The sequence below is a fragment of the Narcine bancroftii genome, unplaced genomic scaffold (assembly GCF_036971445.1).
Source record: "Narcine bancroftii isolate sNarBan1 unplaced genomic scaffold, sNarBan1.hap1 Scaffold_833, whole genome shotgun sequence".
NCBI lineage: Eukaryota > Metazoa > Chordata > Chondrichthyes > Torpediniformes > Narcinidae > Narcine > Narcine bancroftii.
In genome coordinates, this window is record NW_027212334.1 from 1 (window position 1) to 19,638 (window position 19,638).

At 54.5% G+C, this 19,638-nt stretch overlaps 1 protein-coding gene across 1 annotated transcript; it reads right to left on the reverse strand.

Moving 5' to 3' along the window:
* Positions 1-89: 89 nt before the first annotated feature.
* On the reverse strand, positions 90-11,253 carry LOC138751213 (nitric oxide synthase 1-like). The gene is made up of 13 exons (XM_069913254.1): positions 11,173-11,253; positions 10,244-10,406; positions 9,604-9,695; positions 8,399-8,540; positions 7,703-7,842; positions 7,448-7,622; positions 7,133-7,234; positions 6,690-6,884; positions 6,213-6,298; positions 5,469-5,613; positions 3,179-3,283; positions 1,983-2,041; positions 90-389 (listed from the first exon to the last, which is right to left on the reverse strand). Exons 2-13 carry the CDS (start codon positions 10,313-10,315, stop codon positions 152-154), a joined length of 1,551 nt encoding a protein of 516 aa, XP_069769355.1. The 5' UTR covers positions 10,316-10,406; positions 11,173-11,253; the 3' UTR covers positions 90-151.
* Between the last annotated feature and the right edge of the window lie 8,385 nt (positions 11,254-19,638).

Here is a 19,638-nt window from a genome sequence, read left to right on the forward strand (position 1 = left end):
TGATGTTTTGGTTCAAAGAGCAAGAGTTATGGTGCGTGGAGCAGTGTGGGGACAGATCACAGGGTAGCAGTTCAGGGTCAAAATTCAGGGTTAGTGTACATGAGTCAGAGCACGGGGTCATTGTGTGTGAAGAAGGGTTCTCAATGTGGGTTCAGAGCAAAGGGGTCATGGCATGGGTTGAGAGTAAAGGGGTCATGGTGCAGGGAGCAGTGTGGGGCCATGGTAGGGTATATGACAGAATGAGGCAGGGACAGGTTAGGGGACAGACGGTGCCATACCGTACACTGGCCAAGGGGCCGGTCCTATGGAAACTGGTGGTGGTGGAGACGGTCTTAGACACGGCTTCCAACTCCTCCTCGGACAGACTGTTAAAACGAGTCCTGTAACTCCTAGAACCGAGGTCAGAGCAGAGAATGACATTCATGCAGACCAGAACACACACATGCAGACCGGGACATGCACATGCAGACCAGGAGGCCTTGGCATAGATCAAGACATGGCCCCATGGACTGAGATGCCTTTGCGCCAGCTGAGACACAGTGAAGGATGTGGTCAGGATGGGGTTGGAGTGATGGGTGGATGGTGAGATGCTCCCAAGATGATAGGCGGAAAGGTGGATGCAGTGGCCAAGTCAATGGTGGGGGGAGGAGCGATGTGATGGGAATGAGTGGGGTGGTGTGGCAGGGTGTGACGGGGCATGCGGCAGTGTCATATGATGTGGGACAGTGTGACAGGCTGTGATAGGGTATGGGGCAGTGTGATGGGGAGTGGGGCGGTGTGATGGGTGTGGAACGGCATGACGGAGGTGTGGGGTGGTGTGACAGGAGCAAGGGCTGGTGTGATGGGGTGTGTCAAGGCATGGGCCAGTGTGACGGGCATGAGGCGGTGTGACAGGACGTGATGGGGCGAGGGGCGGCATGATGCAGCGAGGGGTGGTGTGACAGAGTGAAGGGTGGTGTGATATGGTGAGGGGCGGTGTGACGGGGTGAAGGGCGGTGTGACGGGGTGAAGGGCGGTGTGACGGGGTGAAGGGCGGTGTGATGGGGTGTGAGGGGGATTTGGGCCAGTGTGAATGGGGTGTGATGGAGTCACGGGGCGATGTGATGGGTTATGAGGTGGGCGTTGGGTGGTGTGACAGGGTGTGACAGGGGGATGACCAGGGCATGTGGTGGTGTGACATGGTGTAAGGATGGCATGGGGTGGTGCAAGGGGGCACAGGGTGGTGTGACAGGGGTGAGACAATGTGACAAGGTGTGAGGGGGTGTAAGATTGGCGTGGGGTGGTGTGACAGTGTGTGAAGGGTGCATGGGTTGGTGTGACTGGGTGAAGGGGGTGTGATGACATTGTGGCGGGTGTGGGGTGGTGTAATGGGATGTGATGGGGCATGGCGTGTTGTGACGGGGCAAGGAGCGGTGTGTCGGGGCAAGGGGTTGGTGTGATAGAGATGTGGTGGTGGCACGATGGGGTAAAGGGGGTGTGAGATGAGCATGGGGTGGTGTGACAATGTGTGAGGGGTGTGTGGGTTGATGTAACTGGGTGAAGGGGGGTGTGGAGTGGTGTTACAGAGTGTGAGGGGGAGTGGGGCAGTGTGAAAGGGTGTGACAGGGGCATGTTGGGGGTGTTATGGGGTGTGGGGTGTTGTGGCGGGGTGTGAGGGGGTCATGGGGTGGTGTGAGGGGGTGTGGGGCATTGTGATGGGGTGTGAGGGGGGTCATGGGGTGGTGTGATGGTGGGCGGTTTGATTGGAATCTGTGGGACAGAGCTGTGGGGAATGGGTGGGGTAAAGTAGTGTGGAGAATAGTGGGGCAGGGGAATGAGATAGGACAGTGTTGGGACGAGAAGCCATATGTGGGAGAGAAGACGGGAGATGAGGGGAGAAGACTGTGGAGGGTAGAGATGGAGGAGATTGGGGCCTTAGCCTGGGAGCAAGTTTGAGGGGTATTCAGGGGAGACGAGGAGGCAACGAAGGGTTGGGAACTGACCTGCTCTCCTTCGGGGTGGAGTCTGGGTGTGTCATTGTCATGAGAAGATGGGCGAAGACCTATGGACAAATGACACATCAAAAACAGAACAGTAACAGGTCTTTCTGCCCATTGTGTGGGCACTATCCACGGAACCCACACTACGCAGAGACCGGCAACCCTCCCTCAGTCCATTCCGCCTCAGACCGGGAGGTAGAACCGACCCCTCCATGGAGTTTCGGGTTTGTACTCCCCTGGCATTCTATACCACTGGGGGCGTGGGAGATGCAGATGGCCTACGATGGTGAGGATCAGGGATGAAACAGGTGGGGGTTACCACTGATCTTGGGGCACCCCAGTGGACTGGAGTGTGGGGATGAGGTGTCGCGATGGGATTGAAGGGGTTTTGGTGGGGGTTGGAGTGGTCGGAGTTGGGATGGGGTAGGAGTTTTAGAGTGTTGTGGAGCTCAGCGATGGGGTTAGAGTGAAGATGGGGATAAAGATTCAATTTATTGTCCTGTAATAAATGGAATTGCCTTGCTGCTGGTAACGCAGCTGGATTCGCCACCGGCAGGAATTACCTGAAGCGTCTCCTTGCAGTGCGAGACAGAGAGAGAGAGAGAGAGTGTGTCTCTCCCCCCCCCCCCCCCCCCCCAACCACCCCCCCCCCCCCCCCAACCACCCCCCCCCCCCCCAACCACCCCCCCCCCCCCCACACACACATACAGAGTCACCGATTGTCTGTGGATTCGTCTCAGCATCCCCACAGCCTCACATAGTCCAGGCCACCGGAGTTCCAGACACGGTTCCAGAACCTCCGACACGGTCAGGGACACTTCAGCGCCCTCGGTACCTCCTCACATCCCGGTTCCGATACCGGCTCCAGCCAGTTCGAGCCAGTCTCCCGCCATCTGCAGCCCCCGTACAAGCACTGTGCAGTAGCCCCCAGCCTCCGTGGGTTTGCCCGCCTTGAGTCACCAGGAGCCCCATCACTGTAGGTCACCGTCCCATGGGTCATCTCCTCTGTTTCTCCTTCCCAGACGGGGGGGGGGGGGGGGGGGTGGGAGAGAGGGCGGAGGGTCTCCCTTTTGGACCCCGCGGGAGCGCTGTATCTCCCCTTCTCACGCCCCGTAGAGGCGGAGGTATTGATGGGGCTGGGCTGGGGATGTCAATCTGGAGTAGAGGGAGTGGCGGTCAAGGGGTGGGGTGCGGTTTACCTCTCCGTTCTCTGGAGGGTCTCCGTTCCCGAAAGTACTCGCGACGACCAGCACCAGCGTTTCATGTTCAAGGTTAATGATGTCATACTCGTCCATCCTCAGCAGCTGAGGGGAGGGGGTGTAATTAGATGGGGTTAGGGTGTTTGTGAGGGTGGAGGGGACGGAGTAAGGGGCGGGGAGGAGATGGAGGGAACGAGGTAGTGGATGGGAAGAAGGAGGGGGAAGGAGACGGAGTAGGGGATGGGTAGAGGGGAGAGAGTGGAGGGGGAAAGGGCAGGGGTGAAGGAGGAAGGGAAAGTGGTCAGAGCGGGGAGAACGAGAGAGTTACATAGTTACCAGTTGATGATGCACTTTGTACACAACTTCCCCAGCCCCAACTCTCCCCCTCCTGCTCAGCTCCATCCTTCTCTCCATATCTCCCCTCTCGTAAACCCGCCGTCTGCTTAATGAACGACTGCTTCACCCCTGACAAAGGCTCCGGCCAATGGTCCGACTGGACCGAGGGAGCGGAGCCCCTTCCTCTCAGTATGGGAGAGGGGAAGGGGTGTGCGCGCGCGACGGGCCAGCGTGGAAACGGGACCCGTGTGTGAGTTTGAGGGGAAGGGGCCAACGGCAGGCAAATGGAAGGAGAGTGTTGAGTGGCATTTGAGTGGCGCGTGGGCAGGGTGGCCGAAAGGCTCGTGTGGACCCTCTGGTGGGGTTTTGAAGTGATATTTCTGGAGGTCCTGTGGAGGGGTCGTGGAGTTGGGGGATGGAGGGAAGGGAACGCAGATGCCCTGAAAGCCATTCCTCGGAAGGGACCTGGAGTGACCGTACTTTTCGCCACCCATTTCCATCCCCCATCCCGCTGACTGTCCCTGGTCTCACGCACGGCCAGACTTGAAGCCACTAGTAAATTGGAGGAAAAACACCCACATCTTCTCCCCCCAAATAACTTTCCCCTCGTTGCCTCCCCCTGGCCTCTGCCTCTCATTTGGCATAAATTCTTATTTCGTCCAATTAACACCTACTGTTGGCCTGGATTCCTCCCCAAATTTCCTGCTTTTCGCTCATTCTCCTTATTCCTCGAAGAAGGGCTCAGGCCCGGAAACGTCAGCAACTTATCTTTGCTTCTTATGGATGCTGAAAAGACCGACTGAGTTCCTGCAGCATTTCAGTACGAGGTTACTACAGTCACAGCGTCTGCAGACTTTCGTGCATTGCTCACTTCACGGAGCGGGGCATGCTAGAGGCCTTCAGTCCCCCGGTGGCCCGACCAAGGGTGTCCCAGGACGTTATGGCAGGACCCTGGCAGTGCCCACAGGGAAGATGCCGGGACAAAAGGTTGGTATTGAGGTGGAGAGCCGAGAAAACGGAGTCGGGGACGCCCAGTGTCCGCTCGTTAAAGCTCGGCAGAGCCAGACAGGTTCAACCCGCCTGCGGAGTGTTCCACACGGGAGTACCCACGGGATCCGAGGTGGTGGCGCCCGCGCTGGCTTTGGGGGTAGCAGGGGACCGTCACAGGGCACCAGAGTGTGGGAGAACCTTACAAGGAGCAGGACCACAGCAACGGACCAGATTGATTCCGGAGGACACAACCCAGGCTGCCGGTGACTGGAGACCGGCTCATTGGAACCAGGGATTGGGACAGGAATACGTGAAGATGTCGATGGCGAGGACACCTTAACGATCTCGGTCGCTATTAGCTTCCAGCTCGTATCGGTAGTCGGGAACCGGGAGAACATGGTCACTGTTGGAACGGATAGGAATATTTGGAGCTGCGGGAACGCGGGGCTAAAAGCACGATCATGCAAGGTCCCTTCTGAGTCTCTTTCTCGTTGGTGGGAGGCCGGGATAGTGTGGGCTCTCTCTGTGTCTTCACGGCAGGCGAATGAAGACGGGATTGGGGTTGTATCTGTGACAATGGAGGGGGTTGGTGTGGACTGTTGTCAGAAAACAGGGAGGGCCTCGGTCAGTGAGGGAAGGGTGACGGAGACCAGATCTACGGCAACGTGAATTCGGGCTCGTTAACGTCGCTGTGTACGAGTGTGCAAGCCAGGCCGCCCCAAACCTGGAAGTGCGCAGAGTAGCCAGGTAACCCAACGCAGCCTGTGCCAGACCAGGTAACCCAACGCGGCCTGTGCCAGGCCAGGTAACCAAACATGGCCCGTGACAGGCCGGCCATCCAAACGTAGCTCATGCCAGGCCAGTTTCCAAACCCAACCCATTCCAGGCCAGGTAACCCAATGCATCCTGTGACAGGCCAGGTAATCCAACACAGCCCATGCCAGGCCTAGAGGCGCGCCGTTACCTTTGGGTTGAAGGCCTTCTCGAAGATGTGACAGAGTTTCCGGGCCAGGGTCTCAGACTTGCCGGTTTCTGTGGCGTAAAGGATGGTAACCTTCACACGCCGAGCCATGGCCTGGGACATCAGCTTGGTGGAGAACTCTACTGCCCTGGGGGGGGGGGGGGGGGAGAAGGTCCGTGAACACGAGGGCACGAGGGCAGTAGCAACCCATTGGGGGACGGAGAGGGTCTTGGAACACACGGGTAGAAAATCTCCCACACATTGAGGGAGAGTGTTACCGAATACACGGGCAGGGAACCACCTCATCTTGGGGGAAGACGGTCGCCGAACATGCGGGAAGAGATCTTTTCTCAGGGGGAAAAGATCAGATAACACGGGGGCAGAAACGCACGACTCTCGGACGAGAGGAAAGGGTCACGGAACACAGGGGCAGAGAACCTCCTCCCTTTACTGGGGTTCGAGGAGACAGTTCACGATCACTGAGGAACAACACGTCACCCCAGGGGAGTGGGATCCGGGAACTACGCCAGGGATTAGGCTCTGGGAAACTCGCCGGGGACTGGGCTCCGGGAACCATGCCGGGGACTGGGCTCCGGGAACCATGCCGGGGACTGGGCTCCGGGAACCATGCTGGGGACTGGGCTCTGGGAACCATGCCGGGGACTGGGCTCTGGGAACCATGCCGGGGACTGGGCTCCGGGAACACCAGGAAACTCCCAGGGGAATGGGGACCCCGCGATCACTCACTTAGCGAGCTCCCTGAAGCCGATGGTCCTTCGCCTGATAGGGAGTCCGTCACTGCCCCTCCACTCGTACGTTTTCCATGCATCCGGCTAGAAAACAGAGTACGGTCAGACTGTCCTGGCACAGAGACGCGCGACTCACTGGCACATGTTCCGGTACAGTGACGGGTGATGCCCTTACACCGTGCCCCGGTATGGAGAAGGGCGATGCACTGGCACTGTGTCCCGGTAAAGTGACAGACCACTCACCCGCACTGCGTTCAGGGACGATGACAGACCACTCTCCACCATCGCATCATGAACCACTGGAACTGCATCCAGAACTCCAAAGAAACACTAATCGGCATGGCAAGCCAGTAGAAAGATGGTGTCCTACTACAGTGGTGGAATAGTCACCAGTACAGTGGCCAGTACCATGGCAGTAGGGGGGGGGGGCGATATCAGGGGCTGGTTTATCTGGAGGGATCAAATTAGCAGTTACCTGGTAGGAGAATGCGGGAGAGAGGCTGTAATTGAGGAACTCCTGGTGGAAGGCGGGTGTGAGAGCCCCAGAGATGGGTGGAACAACCCACACCCAGTCGGTAGGACAGCCTCCCCGAACCCGGTGCTCATTCTCCATGTGCTTCTGAAAGGACTCGGTGATGGTGTGGTGATCCACGATCGTCACTCTGGCTTGCTGTGTGCGACAACACAGACCTTCAGTGCACAGTTCCACATGGCACAGTCCCCCACGGCACGTCTACTATGGCATGGACACCCAAGTCACGGTCCTCCCTGCCAGGTTCCCCACAGCACTTTCCTCCCTCGGCACGGTTCCCCTCGATGCTGTCCTCCATGGCACAGTCCATCATGATGGGGACCCCAAGGCACGCTGCCCCCACAGCCTGGTCCCCTCATACACACATATCCACACACCGACCTCACCTGGAAGCTGTGTAGAACGGCCACGGTGGTCTCCAGGGCGACTCGGTCCTTCCACAGGGAGGATTGGCGGTGGGTGTCCAATCCCAGGGCATGGGCAATATCCTGAGAGGGAGAGAGGCGTGGGTATCCCAGCAATAGGGTAAGGTTCCCGGGGGTGAGAGGTCCGATGAATGGGGTCCGGACAGTGGGTGTTCACAGTGATGGGGAGGGTTCACGTAGCAGGGTTGCGATCTTCGCGGTAGGGTTTGTGGTCCTGGCAGAGGTGAAGGGGGTTCTCGGCAGTGCTGGCCCTAGGGATGGAGTAGGGGTCCTTACCCGCAGCAGGCCATAGCGGGAGACATCGCAGTAGTTGCGGACCCCTATCTCGGGCCCGGTGTACCAGCCGTTGAATGGAGCCGCTGGGAACTCTAGCCCCCCGACCTCCAATATCATGTTGGCCACGGCTGGCAGGGCATACCAGCGCAGGCCTAGCGATGCGAATCCAATGCACCTGTGGGGGACACGGGGAGGTCACGGGGAGGACACAGTGGACACGGGGCGGACACGGGGCCGTGGGGGAGGGAGACTCACCGCGGGTGATCTATGGGCACCTCCAGCACCAGCTGTGGGGGGATGGTGAAGAGCTGTGGGTCCTGCCCAAAGGCCTGGAGCACCAGCGGCAGCACAGTGAAGCGGCTGCGCTCTGGCTGCCAGCCCAAACGCAGACAGACCTGTGGAACACGGGTGGCGGTGAGAAACGGAGCCTGCCCCGCTACGTCCCCCGTCACCTGTCCTTTTCACAAGGACCCGACCCCTCCATCACCCCTCCTCCTCCCGGCCACAACAACCGGCCCCAATACCCTCCCCCCACCACCGGCCACAACACTTCCCTCACCCCACCGGCCCCAACACCCCCTCCCACCCACCGACTACAACATCCGGCCCCAACATCTTCCCAACCTCCCCCCTCCCCGCCACCGGCCACATCACATCCTCTCTCCCCCCCACCCTCACCACCCCACATTCCTCCCCACCCCTCCCCTCCACCTCCCCAACATCCTTCCACCTCTCCCCCAGCCATTCCTCTTGGCCTGACCCCCACCCCGGTCTGACCATGCCTCTCGTGTCTGACTCCGCCCCCTGATCTAATCCCGCCCTGGGCCTGGCACCACCCTCCCGCCTGGGGCACTGCCCCCAAGGTTTAACCCAGCCACCCGGGTCTGCTCCTGTCCCCCGAGTGTGTGCCCAGACCCTGAGATGTACAAGCCGGGGTGTCCACGAAGGTACCTCAGTGAACTCCAGGTTGGCCTTGTCCCCGAGCACAGAACCGTCCTCCTGCTGGAAGCCGGCATAGCGAATGAACTGACTGTTCCAGATGCGGAAATCCCCCCTCCCCGCGACCCTCTGCGGGAAGATGGTGATGGCAGATCTGTGGGACAGAGGGGACAAGGTTAGGGTTGGGAGCAGGGCCCAAGGAAATATGTTGCCATCTCACCTCCACCACCCGGGAGTGAGTGAGGGGAGGGGCACAGGGTCTGATGCTGCCGGGGCTTCAGTGACTGAGTTACAGGGAAAGGCTTAACAGGTTAGGATTTAATTGCCTGGAGCGGAGCAGAATGAGGGGAGATTTGAGAGAGGTATATTAGCCATTACTGTCTATTATAATAAACGTTTTAACCTTTACAAAAGGTATTTAGAATTACATTACGTTAATGTAGGTGGGTTTTTTCCACTGAGGGGAGGTGAGATACAAACCAGAGGACATGGGTTAAGGGTGAAAGGGGAGACGTATCTGCCTCCAGCAGGACTGAGAACTTGCAGTGGGAGGCACGGTTAGTGCACTATGCCCCATTCCCCCAGCCCCCCCCCCCGGTGACCTGCATGCATTTTTTCCGGAGGCTCCGGTCTTCTCCCCACCCTCCATAAACGTACGGAGTTGCAAGGACAGTGATTCCCCATTCACATACCAGCCATAGAGCACCTATGGCAAAAGATTGAGAACCACTAGTACCAGAGGCACGGATAAAATGAATGGTCAAGCACAGGGGAGATATTTAGGGGGGAGCCTTATAACGGGTGTGGAGTGTGGAGGGATGGTCGGTATCTGAAAGCAACTCAGAGGAAGCTTTTGAGGTGGGAACGTTAATAAAGCATTTGAACAGAATTATGGATGAGGGACTGGCTCAGAGTGCTACATCGGGCCTTGGGGTCCGTTCTATATTGCCCAGCTGATTCTCAGCGAGGTATTTCTTAGGGTGGTGACCGGAGTGGGAAACTGCCGGGCCCGCAGTGTCACATGGTAGAGGGTATGATGTGGGGCCGAGCCCCAGCGGGGACTGGGCCTCAGGCCTCACTACGGGTACAAGCAGAGTAACGTTGCTTGACAGTAATGTGGATAAAAGAGTAGTTTTGGTGCAGAAGAAAATGGGGGAATGTTGGCGGGGTGGGGACTGTTGCAGGAAAGGTTTGTCAGGCCCAGATGTGTCAGTTACCGGATATTGCCCTTGTTGGTTGAATACTTGATATGATTGCAGATGTGAGTGAACATCTCCTCCACCGAACTGCAATCCCGGGCATCGAAGAGCTGTGGGCGAGGGGTAAGACCGTGAGTGTTATGGGAGCGACGGAGAGAGAGAGAGAGAGAGAGGAAGGAGAAGGGGGGAAGGAGAGGAGGGGAATGAGAGGGGTGGAAGGAAGGCTCCATGGGAAGAGATGTGCGATGGGGGAGTCCACGGGCATGTCCGAGGGTCAGGTTGTATTCCAAGGTGGTATCCAAGTGTCCGCGTCTTGGGTGTAAAGGGGGATAGTTGTGTCTGGAGGGGGTGTCCAGGAAATGGGGGTAAGGTCCGCAAGGTTGTCGGGGGGGGGGGGGGCGTGTGGGTTGATGATATGGTGTCTGTGTGTTTGGACCAATGGGGATGGTGTTGTCTTTGGGAGGTGTCCGGGGAGAGGGGGTGGGGACCGCGGGAATCTCTGGAGGGATGTTAAACGCAGGGCATATCCGCGAAGTTGGGGTGGTGTCTGCCACTGTGTCCGGGATGGGAGGAGGGAGGTGTCCGCCTGGTTTGTCTAGGGGACAGTGGTGTCGAGGTCGGTGTCCAGGGCTGCGGGTGGTGTCCGCGTGGGTCTCACCTGTAGGCGTGTCCACTGGATGCGTCCCACACACCGGGCTGCGTTGCGCCATGCCAGTTTGGCCCCGAACATCAGCTCATTGGGGGTGAGCTGGTAGGTACCACTCAGTGCGATCTCCGCCTCTACTTGCTGCAGGCGCTCAATGTGACCAGGGGTCCCATTCCTGCGGGGACAAGGAGGTAAGTGTCGTCCCTGGGGGAGCCCATCACCTTCCTGGGGGAGCCCATCACCTTCCTGGGGGAGCCCATCACCTTCCTGGGGGAGCCCATCACCTTCCTGGGGATTGGTTCCGTCCCTGGGAGGGGGGTCGGTTCCGTCAATGGTTTGTGTGCGAGTACCATCCCTGGGGGGAAGGTCCGTCATTTCCCAGAGGGTGTGAGTCCCGCCCTGTGGGCCAGTTCCGACCCTTCCCTGAGGTGGGAGTCTGTCCCGACCCTGTATATGTCGCATCCATGGATTGTGGGTGAGGGAGGGGGGTGTCTGTCTCAGACCCGTCCTAGTAGGGGGGGGGGCGGACCATGGTGTTGTACCTCTGACCGGCCGTCTCCCCCATCCCCTTTCCCAACCCCTCTCCCACTCCTTTCCCCACCACCCTGCCCCTCTCCCACTACCCCACGGGACCCCTCGCCGATGACACCCACCTATTGATGGACGTGAAATACTGCAGCAGGAGGTCGGCGGCGCGGAGACTGAGCTGTTCCCGGGCCTCAGTGTCCGTCTCCGGTGTCAGCGGGGGCCAACGAGGGGAGACTATAGAACCGAGACATCGGCTCCCTGAGCACGGACACCTCTGTGGGAAGGCGGAGGGGAACAGTTACAGCCCCCGCAGGGAACACAACCGGGAGGGGGAGACCGGGAAGCCGAACGGGAGGAGTGCCCCACCGAGAAGTGGGGCATGGTGTTGGGTGGTCATCAGGGGAGTCCCTCACCTCCAGCGCCTGCAGGTGCAGCGTATCGTACAGCAGCGTCCCGCTCTCCCAATTCTTCAGTCGCACGGAGCGGGTGGTTTGGACCACCGGTAGGGAGCTGGTGGGGCGGGGGGGGGGGGGGAAATGTGGGGTGGGGGAGAGAGAGAGAGAGAGAGACGGGTCAGGGTGGTCTCACCAACTGGGGCGCGGAGTTTGGGAAGGGGTGCAGGGTGAGAGGGGTCGAAGGTGTAGGGAGAGAGGGGGTAGGGAAGGGAGTGAGTGAGAGTTTTGAGAAGAGGAGAGGGAAAGAATAGGAATAGACACCCCATGAACAAATTCGGATTTTCGATGGACCTTTCTCAGCTATAAATGTACACCCCACCCCACCCCCAAAATCATCCCCAATACCCTTTTTTTAAAACAATGTTTTTATTCATCAAGACAAACAGAACAATTACGACTAATTTTTCAGTCCAACTATGCACATTAAGTCAAATTAAAATATTATCGTCTGTGTCCACGATATCGTCGAGCCCCTTGGGGAGCCCACCTTTCCCGGAAACCCTCCAAGGTGCCCGTGAGCACCCAGTGCTCCTTCTGCAACGACACTCGGGAGTGTAGGTCCCCTCAGCTTGGAAGACTCCAGTATATAAAGCCCTCCTGTGGGGACCCTCCTCACTGCCAAGGGGTAGGACAGACCACCATGGTGTACGGCAGTCAAGGGTGAGGAAGTGGATGGTGTGTAGGAGAAGTAGATGATGTGTAGGAGTGGACAGATATTCCACCTCCCCACATCCCAGAATGTCACAAAGGGAACTTTGTACTGACGACTCATGCGGTGTGGGACCGGTTCCCAAGCGATAACTCGGGGCCTGGGCCCGATCAGTGACTCCACTCCCGCGGGCCTCTCCAACACCCTGAGAAACAGGTTGGGCATCAGGCTCTTCCACGTCCAGAACAGTCCTCCTCCAACACAGGAGCTTTCTGTCTGGAGGCTACCATTCACCATCCTCTGAACGGATCTCGGTAAAACCACAGTCTAATGTTTGGTGCCAGGAGCAACACTTCCTCCTAGAAACAACGTGCTTGGGGTGCAGAAAATGCTTCACCAGGATGTGCCACCACACGTACTGTTACTCCAGGCGAAGTCTGTCAGCATCCTCTGGATCCTCAAAGCAAAGATAGGGGGTCGGGTCACCATGGCCAACCCGTACCACAACATGGAGGTCATCAGTTGTTCGATAACCAGGGTCCTGCCCCAATAGGAGAGTGCGCTGTGCAGACCAGACCAGTGTCCCAGCTGGACAACCACTTTCAACTCCAACTCTTGCCAATTTCACCAGCTGGGTCTCTTCAGTGGGACTCAGGGTAGAGGAGATGCATGGTGCTCCATGTAAAATATCTCATCTACTCCAGCAGGGAGTCCACCCTCCAGGAACCTACCAAAAGGCCCGAACATTTACCCCAGTTGATTCAAGTGGACAAAGCAGCTGAGAAAACCTTCTGGCAATGTTTGCATCCTCTGTAGGCTGCATGTCTGGCTGATGTAGAACCAAACCCCACAGCATCGTCCAAAGGAGACACAGGAATGGCTCTACACAGATGGTATACAGCAGGCTGGACATGGGGCAGCCTTGCCGCACACCTGAAACTGAAGGGAGCTGTCAAAGATTCATTGATGTTGACAAGGCACTCTGTGGGAGTACACAACAATTGACCCCTAGCCACAAAATGGGGTCCAAGTCTGAAAGTTCATAAGGTGCTGAACATGTAGTCATGCCTCACCCTATCAAACACCTTCTCCTGGTCAAGGGAGATAAAGGGGGTCGGCAGACCAGTCCTCTGGGTCAGGTGGACTTCGTCCCAGACTTGATGGATGTTGTCTCAGGGTATGACTCTCACTTGCGGTGTGAGAGGTCCCAGGTTCATATCCCAGATGAGCCCCCATAAAATGTTATGTGCCCAGAGGACCCATAACCCCAGCAGCAATAGATATTCACCATGACAAATGGTTACAAATGGTTTATCCTTAAACATGAAAACAGAATCACACTTTAAACTATCACTATTGACTTAACTATCCTAACTTAACCCATTTCTAATTCTAAGCGCACGTGTGTGCAAGTTCAGAAAAATTCTTTGGTTCACCACCCAATCTCTCTTCTCATTCCTTCAAGTTCACTGGTCACAGGAAATTCTTACACTGTGCACAGAATTTAACATTTATAAAGTTCACCAGGCTTTGGTGCTTGAAAGGTAAATGGTTACCGCTCAGCAAAGTTCTTGTCAGTTTTCAGAGAGAGATTTGTTGTTCCAGGACACCCACAACTGATTCCTTTTTAAATCAACCACTTCAGCATCTTGCCAAAGAAATTTTCCCCCTCAGGGTTCTCCAGATGATAACCTCTTTCTTTCAGGTCACCACAGAGTGTCTTTTTGTTTCTCGTACTCCAAGTGAAACATTAGACAGCCCAGTCCTCTCCTCTTGCATGAACCACAAGGGCTTTGACTAGGCTGAACTAAGCACTCACAACCCGTCTTCCAAATGGGGTTTTCCTCAAGGTTGCCAGCTTGTCCTGTTTCAGTTCCAGCTGCTGACTGTAACTCCAGTATTTTAAATAAGATCTGTTTTAAAGTGTTTGTATGTGACCTACACTAAGGCCTGCTCCAATTTATCTCCCCAAAACATATCTATACTCTGTCACAGGACCAGCCTGGGACCATGTAGGACTGCTCAGGGTAGATCATTAGGACCAGCACTGGACTTAAATGGTTGGCCATAGCCCGGGAAAACACCTTGTAATTTGTATAGAGAAGAGAGAGTGGGGACCAGTACTGCAATAGACAGAGACCATCCTCATTCAACAGCATGATCACAATGGCCCTGGGCCATGAGAGGGGCATCTCCCTGTTGCCAGACTCTCCCCTAAAACATGTGTCCTGATGTCCCAAAACTCCCAGAGGAACTCCACCATGAGCCCATCCAGTCCTGGAGACTTGGCTCTCCTGAGCCAGTGAAAGGCCTTGGTCAGCTCCTCCAGCATAAGGGGAGCATCCTGACGTTCAGCGACCTCTGGGTGGATCTGTTAGATCCTCCCACAAGTCATCACACGCTTTCTTACTGGTTGGATCTGGTGAGAACAGGGTTCCGTAGAAGGGTTGAACCAAGTCTCAGGTTTTTCCTGGGTGTGAGAGATGAACCGTCATCAATGAACAATTCCACAAGCTGCCGACGGACACCCTGCCACTTCTCCAGGGAGTAAAAGAAGGGTGAAGCACAGTCCAAATCCTGCAGCATCTGGACCCCTGACCTCATGTATGCACTCTGAGAACTTTCAAGCTGGAGGCCCCTCAGTGTTTCCTTGTATCAGGAGAAGGACCATAGGAGCTGGTTCTCAGCAGATCTGAGAACTTGACTCCCTCAAGTCTCGCAATCTTAGAATTCATGGCTCCCTAGTGTATCTTCAGCAGAAGGATCACATGTGGACCTTACCCACATCCCACCAGAGCCTCAAGGAGCGAAACATTTTCTCCTCCGAGCAGCCCTGAGCTCTCGTAAAGAGTCCTGGAAGTGGTCGTCCTCCAGCAGCCAGTTATTAAAATGCCAGTACGCAGACTCCCCCCCACCCCCCACCATGTGCACGGTGATGGTCCAAGCTTGACTCTGGCTTCATGGAAGCCTTTGTGATGTACAGGCAGTTGATGCATGAGCCACTTCCTGCACACCTCCGGGTGAAGGCATCGGAGTCAGGGTTGAAGGCCCGCCAGGCGTCTGGTAAGTAAAAGGAGCGGACAAGCTTTCTCAACTTGTTCACTGATGCCTGGGCTCACTGTAACCCCAAGCGATCCTCTTCTTCAAGGGGACAGTTAAAGTCCCTCCAAGGATAACACATTCACTCAAGTCCAGTGAATCCAACTGAACTAGGACCTGATGAAACAGGCGTGCCTGCTGAATGCCAGGCCTGGAGGCGTACACGTTAACTACGTGGAATGGATTGCCATCCAGGCGCAAGGTGAGGTAGAGCAGGCATCCTGGCACCAGGTTCTGGACCTTCACAATCTCCAGCTGGAAGTTAGGGGCCAATAAAATGGCCACCCCTTTGGAATTGGCACTGAGGTGACTCAAACAACTCCTGGACACTCCAGGTTCCAGGTTGGTTCATCTGCTGGGATAATGAGAGTTTCCTGAAGGAAGCTCACCTCATACTTCCCCTCTCTAAGAACAGAGTAGTTCTGGAACCTGCGATGAGCTCCCCTGCTGCTGTTAACATTAAGACTTGCTCCTGTTACAGACAAAGCAAGAGCTCGCTGCTTGGTACTTGTGCCCAATCTACCCCCTTGGGAGATGACAGGGGACATCTTATGGCGCTGAATAAGGGAATCTGTCCCATGAACGGCCCCCTTCCCTTCTGTTTCAGGATGTCCCGCAGCGACGCCATGACCCCGTCCAAATCCAGCCCGTGGGCTGCAGCCAACTTAGCCTAATTGATAGCGCCGAACATGTTGATAAGGAAACCCTGTATCTCCTCTTCAGTAACACATGGAGTCACGTCAGGGTGGAAAAAAAGTGTCCATCATCTCACTGTTGATGGAGGGCAACTCATCTCCAGCACTGAACATTGAATCCCCATCATCATCGGGGCACCTGCTACTGGTGACCAGCTCACTTGCTGGACTTGGAGCAGCGGGTGCCTTGAACTCACCTGCTGCCGTCACCTCCATCACTGTCCCACCCCCAGGGGCCCTCTCCTGGCCCATACTGAGAGAATGGACTTGATGGGGGCTGCCCAGCAGAGATGTCCTCTGCCATAGGCATTGGACCCAATGACGGCGCCAACACCTTCAACTCCAGGGATCCCTCAGGGCCTGGTTCATTCCCACATTACTGCGATCGACCGGGGTCGAGAGGGAAACCCCTGGATCTGGCCTTGGGCCAGAATCTTCCCCAATCCTCTGACAAGCGCAGGTCCATTTTCATCACAGCCCCGGGCCTCTCCTCCAAGGCATGAAGACTCAACAGGGGACAAAGGCTGGGGGTGCACCTCCCCAACCTTACCCTCATGTCGTCCCAGTTCCCCAAGACCATCCCCCAGTTCAATAGAGGGATATCACCTACATTTTAGCGTGGGAGTGTGTGTAGACTCAGAAGTCTCTGTCAGAGGTAGCCTCTGCCTCCTCATTCTCCCACCCACTCCCCTGTGTTATCGTTACACCCTCAGGACAGACCACCTCTCCCAACTGGGGTTCAGGCGTTGGATCATCAGGTGTTTCATTTTTTTTTCGCCTTCCTCCCCTTTGGACGAACCTCCCCTCCCTGCCCTTGCTTTGCTCCTGCATCTCCTGCCACAGGAACTGGGGGGGATGGGGATTGGGGGGGTGGGGATTGGGGGGGGGGTCAGCATCAGTGGTGGAATTCCCTTCTCAGAGCTTGGGGCAGTCCTTCCAAATATACCCCAGCACCTTACAAACATGGCACCGCAGACAGTCCATGGACCTCTAGATCTGATGCACTCATCCCCATGCACTGGACCGAGAATCGCCCCAGTTTCATCCTCCTTCACCAGTAGCACAAACACCTGATGTCAGAAGGAATAAACGTGCCTTAATTCAGGTTCCCGAAAACTGAACTGGAGTGGGGAGATTTCTGACTACCATCCCCAAAAGACACAAATGGGGTAGAAGGAGATCATTAGGAATTGTGGGCAGGATGTTGGACAGACTCACCCGCTGCTCAGTAGAATCAACAGGGTCCACTGCAGGAACAACCTACCCACCTCAACCCCCTTACTGAAGCCAGGGCTGCCACCTTAGCAGTTATTAAATAAATCACAGCCTTCCCGCCCATCTTCGCAGTCGCTGCTATGGTTGAGGGGCCAAGAACCCTCCCCATCACCTTTATGGAGTCTCCAGCTTTGAGAGTTGGGGGCAAGTGGATCTTCACCGCATATCCATCATCCAGGGAACCAAAAGGATTTCGGTCGGCCGAAGTAGCTGCTGCAGCGTAACTCCTGGAGAGCCCAGGTCTTTCCGGAATTTGAGTGGACAGATGAGATAGAGGAAGTTCTGTGCTGATTGAAGAGTGTTGGAGGAAGGTTCTCCGACCCCTGTGCAATCTTCCAACACCTCCCAAAATCCTGAAGGTTAGGCCGAGGCTTTCAGGCCTTTGAAATACCATCGATTTACCACTAAGGTTAACAAACAAAGGAACAGGCAGGGGAATCATCAACTTTGAGAAGTTGATGAGCTAGTTAGGCAAAAACCTGATGTTTTGCAGTAGAAATTACGCTGGCAGGCTGCCAGCCAGTTACTCAGTCTGCGTTGTTGGAGAAGCAGGGACAAACCCCCAAAGCAGCAAACTCCCACAACAATAACATCAATCCTCCTTCAGTCTCTGAGACTTTTACAACAGGAGCGATTCTCTCTCTTCCAAATCCCTTCCCAGTGATGCAAACTGTGGGTTCGCTCTGCATCTGACCCTGTGAGTGTATGATTGAACAGTGTGGAGGGAGCTTCACTTTGTGTCTAACCCTGGGAGTGTGTGATGGGACGGTGCAGAGGGAGTTTCACTCAGTGTCTGACCCCAGGAGTGTGTGATGGAATGGTGTGGAGGGAACTTCACTCTGTGTCTAACTCTGGGAGTGCGTGATGGGATGGTGTGGAGAGAGCTTCAGTCTGTCTGACCCCAGGAGTGTGTGGAGGGAGCTTCACTCTGTGTCTGACCCCTGGAGCGTGTGATGGAACAGCAGAGGGAGCTTTATTCTGACTGACCTCAGAAGTATGATAGGATGGTGCGGAGAGAGCTTCACTCCGTGTATGACCCCAGGAGTGTGTGATGGGACAGCGTGGAGGGAGCTTCACTCTGTGTCTGACCTCAGGAGTGTGTGATGGGACAGTGTGGTGTGAGCTTCACTCTGTGTGTGACCCAAGGTGTATGCGATGAGATGGTGTGGAGAGAGCTTCATTCAGTGTCTGACCCTGGGAGTGTGTGATGGGACAGCAGAGGGATCTTCACTCTGACTGACCTCAAAAGTGTGATAGGATGATGTGGAGGGAGCTTCACTGTGTGTGTGACCCTGGGTGTGTGTGATGGGACTGAGTATAAAGTGAAAGTCTTGTCAGGCCATTCACCTCTGTTATTATCAAAACATCTGTTGTTATTTCTGATAAGCAGGATAGGGTTTAAAGATGATGTTTAAATCCATTGTTGTTGAGAAATATCTGTGATTTTATAAGAAGACACATTGGAATCTTCTGTGAGACAAACTGCACATAAAATTATCATATGGGATACTTTAAGGGGGTCAAATAATTAGTTATACCTTGAGAATTAAAAGAGAGTACATGAGGTAAGTGGATCAAATGGAACAAGGGATACATCATTTGGAGAAGGACCTGCAGTTGAGGAGCTCAGAACAGAAACGAAGACTACTTATTAATTAAAAAGCTTGGTTATATTTTACAAATTTACTGTATAGAGAAGGAAATAATGAGAACAAAACAAAGGTACCACGAGCTGGGGCGAAAGAGCTCACAAGGTCCTATCTTGGCAACTGAAGACAGACCAGGTTTCTAGAACAATTAATGCAATTGAAACGGAAGACAATAGAATCGCTTGTCAGACACATGAAATTAATGAGGCCTTCAAATTATTCTATTCCAAATTATATAAATTGGAGCCTCAAAGAGATATTAATAAATAATTATTTGTCACAATTGGTCTTCCCAAATTTGGACTTGCTAAAGCAGAGGGTGTAAAGATTAAAAACTTGGGTTTTTGCTTCTTAGTAACTTTGTGCCTATCCCGTTAAGGAAAAGTGTTGTTTGTAGTGTTACCATAGTGACTATGAAGCAATATGTTGTAATATCTCATTCTTTGAAGAACCATGAAAGGGATGTAAGCTTGAAATACTTTTCTTTGAATTGGTCTTATTTTGTCTTATTTAGTTTTATTTCTTTTTACATCTGTTTAAAGTTGAATATCATTATGTCTTTAAATATAGCCGAATGCTTTTATTAATTGTTATGAAAATCCTGATGTGTAATTATTCAAAATATTTATCCGTTTTTATCAATGAATTAAAGCTATTTAAACCTGTGTCTACAAAGTTTGGTTTATTGGATTAATAAGATAGTCATTCGGAATATTGTCCCCATATTTCCTTGAAGATGACACATTTTGAAATTGGGAAATACTAAAACATGGAAAGTGTCGTCAAAGAGGGAACTCTATGCATCTTTTATTCAAATAGAGATAGAGAAAGCACTGAATTAATTGATCTCCTGGCGAGGATGGTTTTCCATTGGAATTCTATCAAGAATTTAAGGATTTTTTAATACCTCCTTTCATGGAGGTGTTGAATCAAGTGGTTAGATCACCTACCCTGCTGGAGTCCTTCACAACAGCTACCATAACGGTAATTCTCAAAAAAATATAGAGATCCATTTAAACTGTCATCATATAGACCAATTTCTTTATTGAATGCAGAC

Bases quoted from the DNA above. Each gene is read 5' to 3' on its own strand.
- LOC138751213 (XM_069913254.1), bottom strand. From the start codon at position 10,315: ATGTTCGGGGCCAAACTGGCATGGCGCAACGCAGCCCGGTGTGTGGGA. The intron at 6,885-7,132 runs GTGAGGTCGGTG...TGTCGCACACAG, and splicing joins CCGTTCTACACAGCTTCCAG to CAAGCCAGAGTGACGATCGT. The intron at 2,042-3,178 runs GTAAACCGCACC...ATTTGTCCATAG, and splicing joins ACCCTCCAGAGAACGGAGAG to GTCTTCGCCCATCTTCTCAT.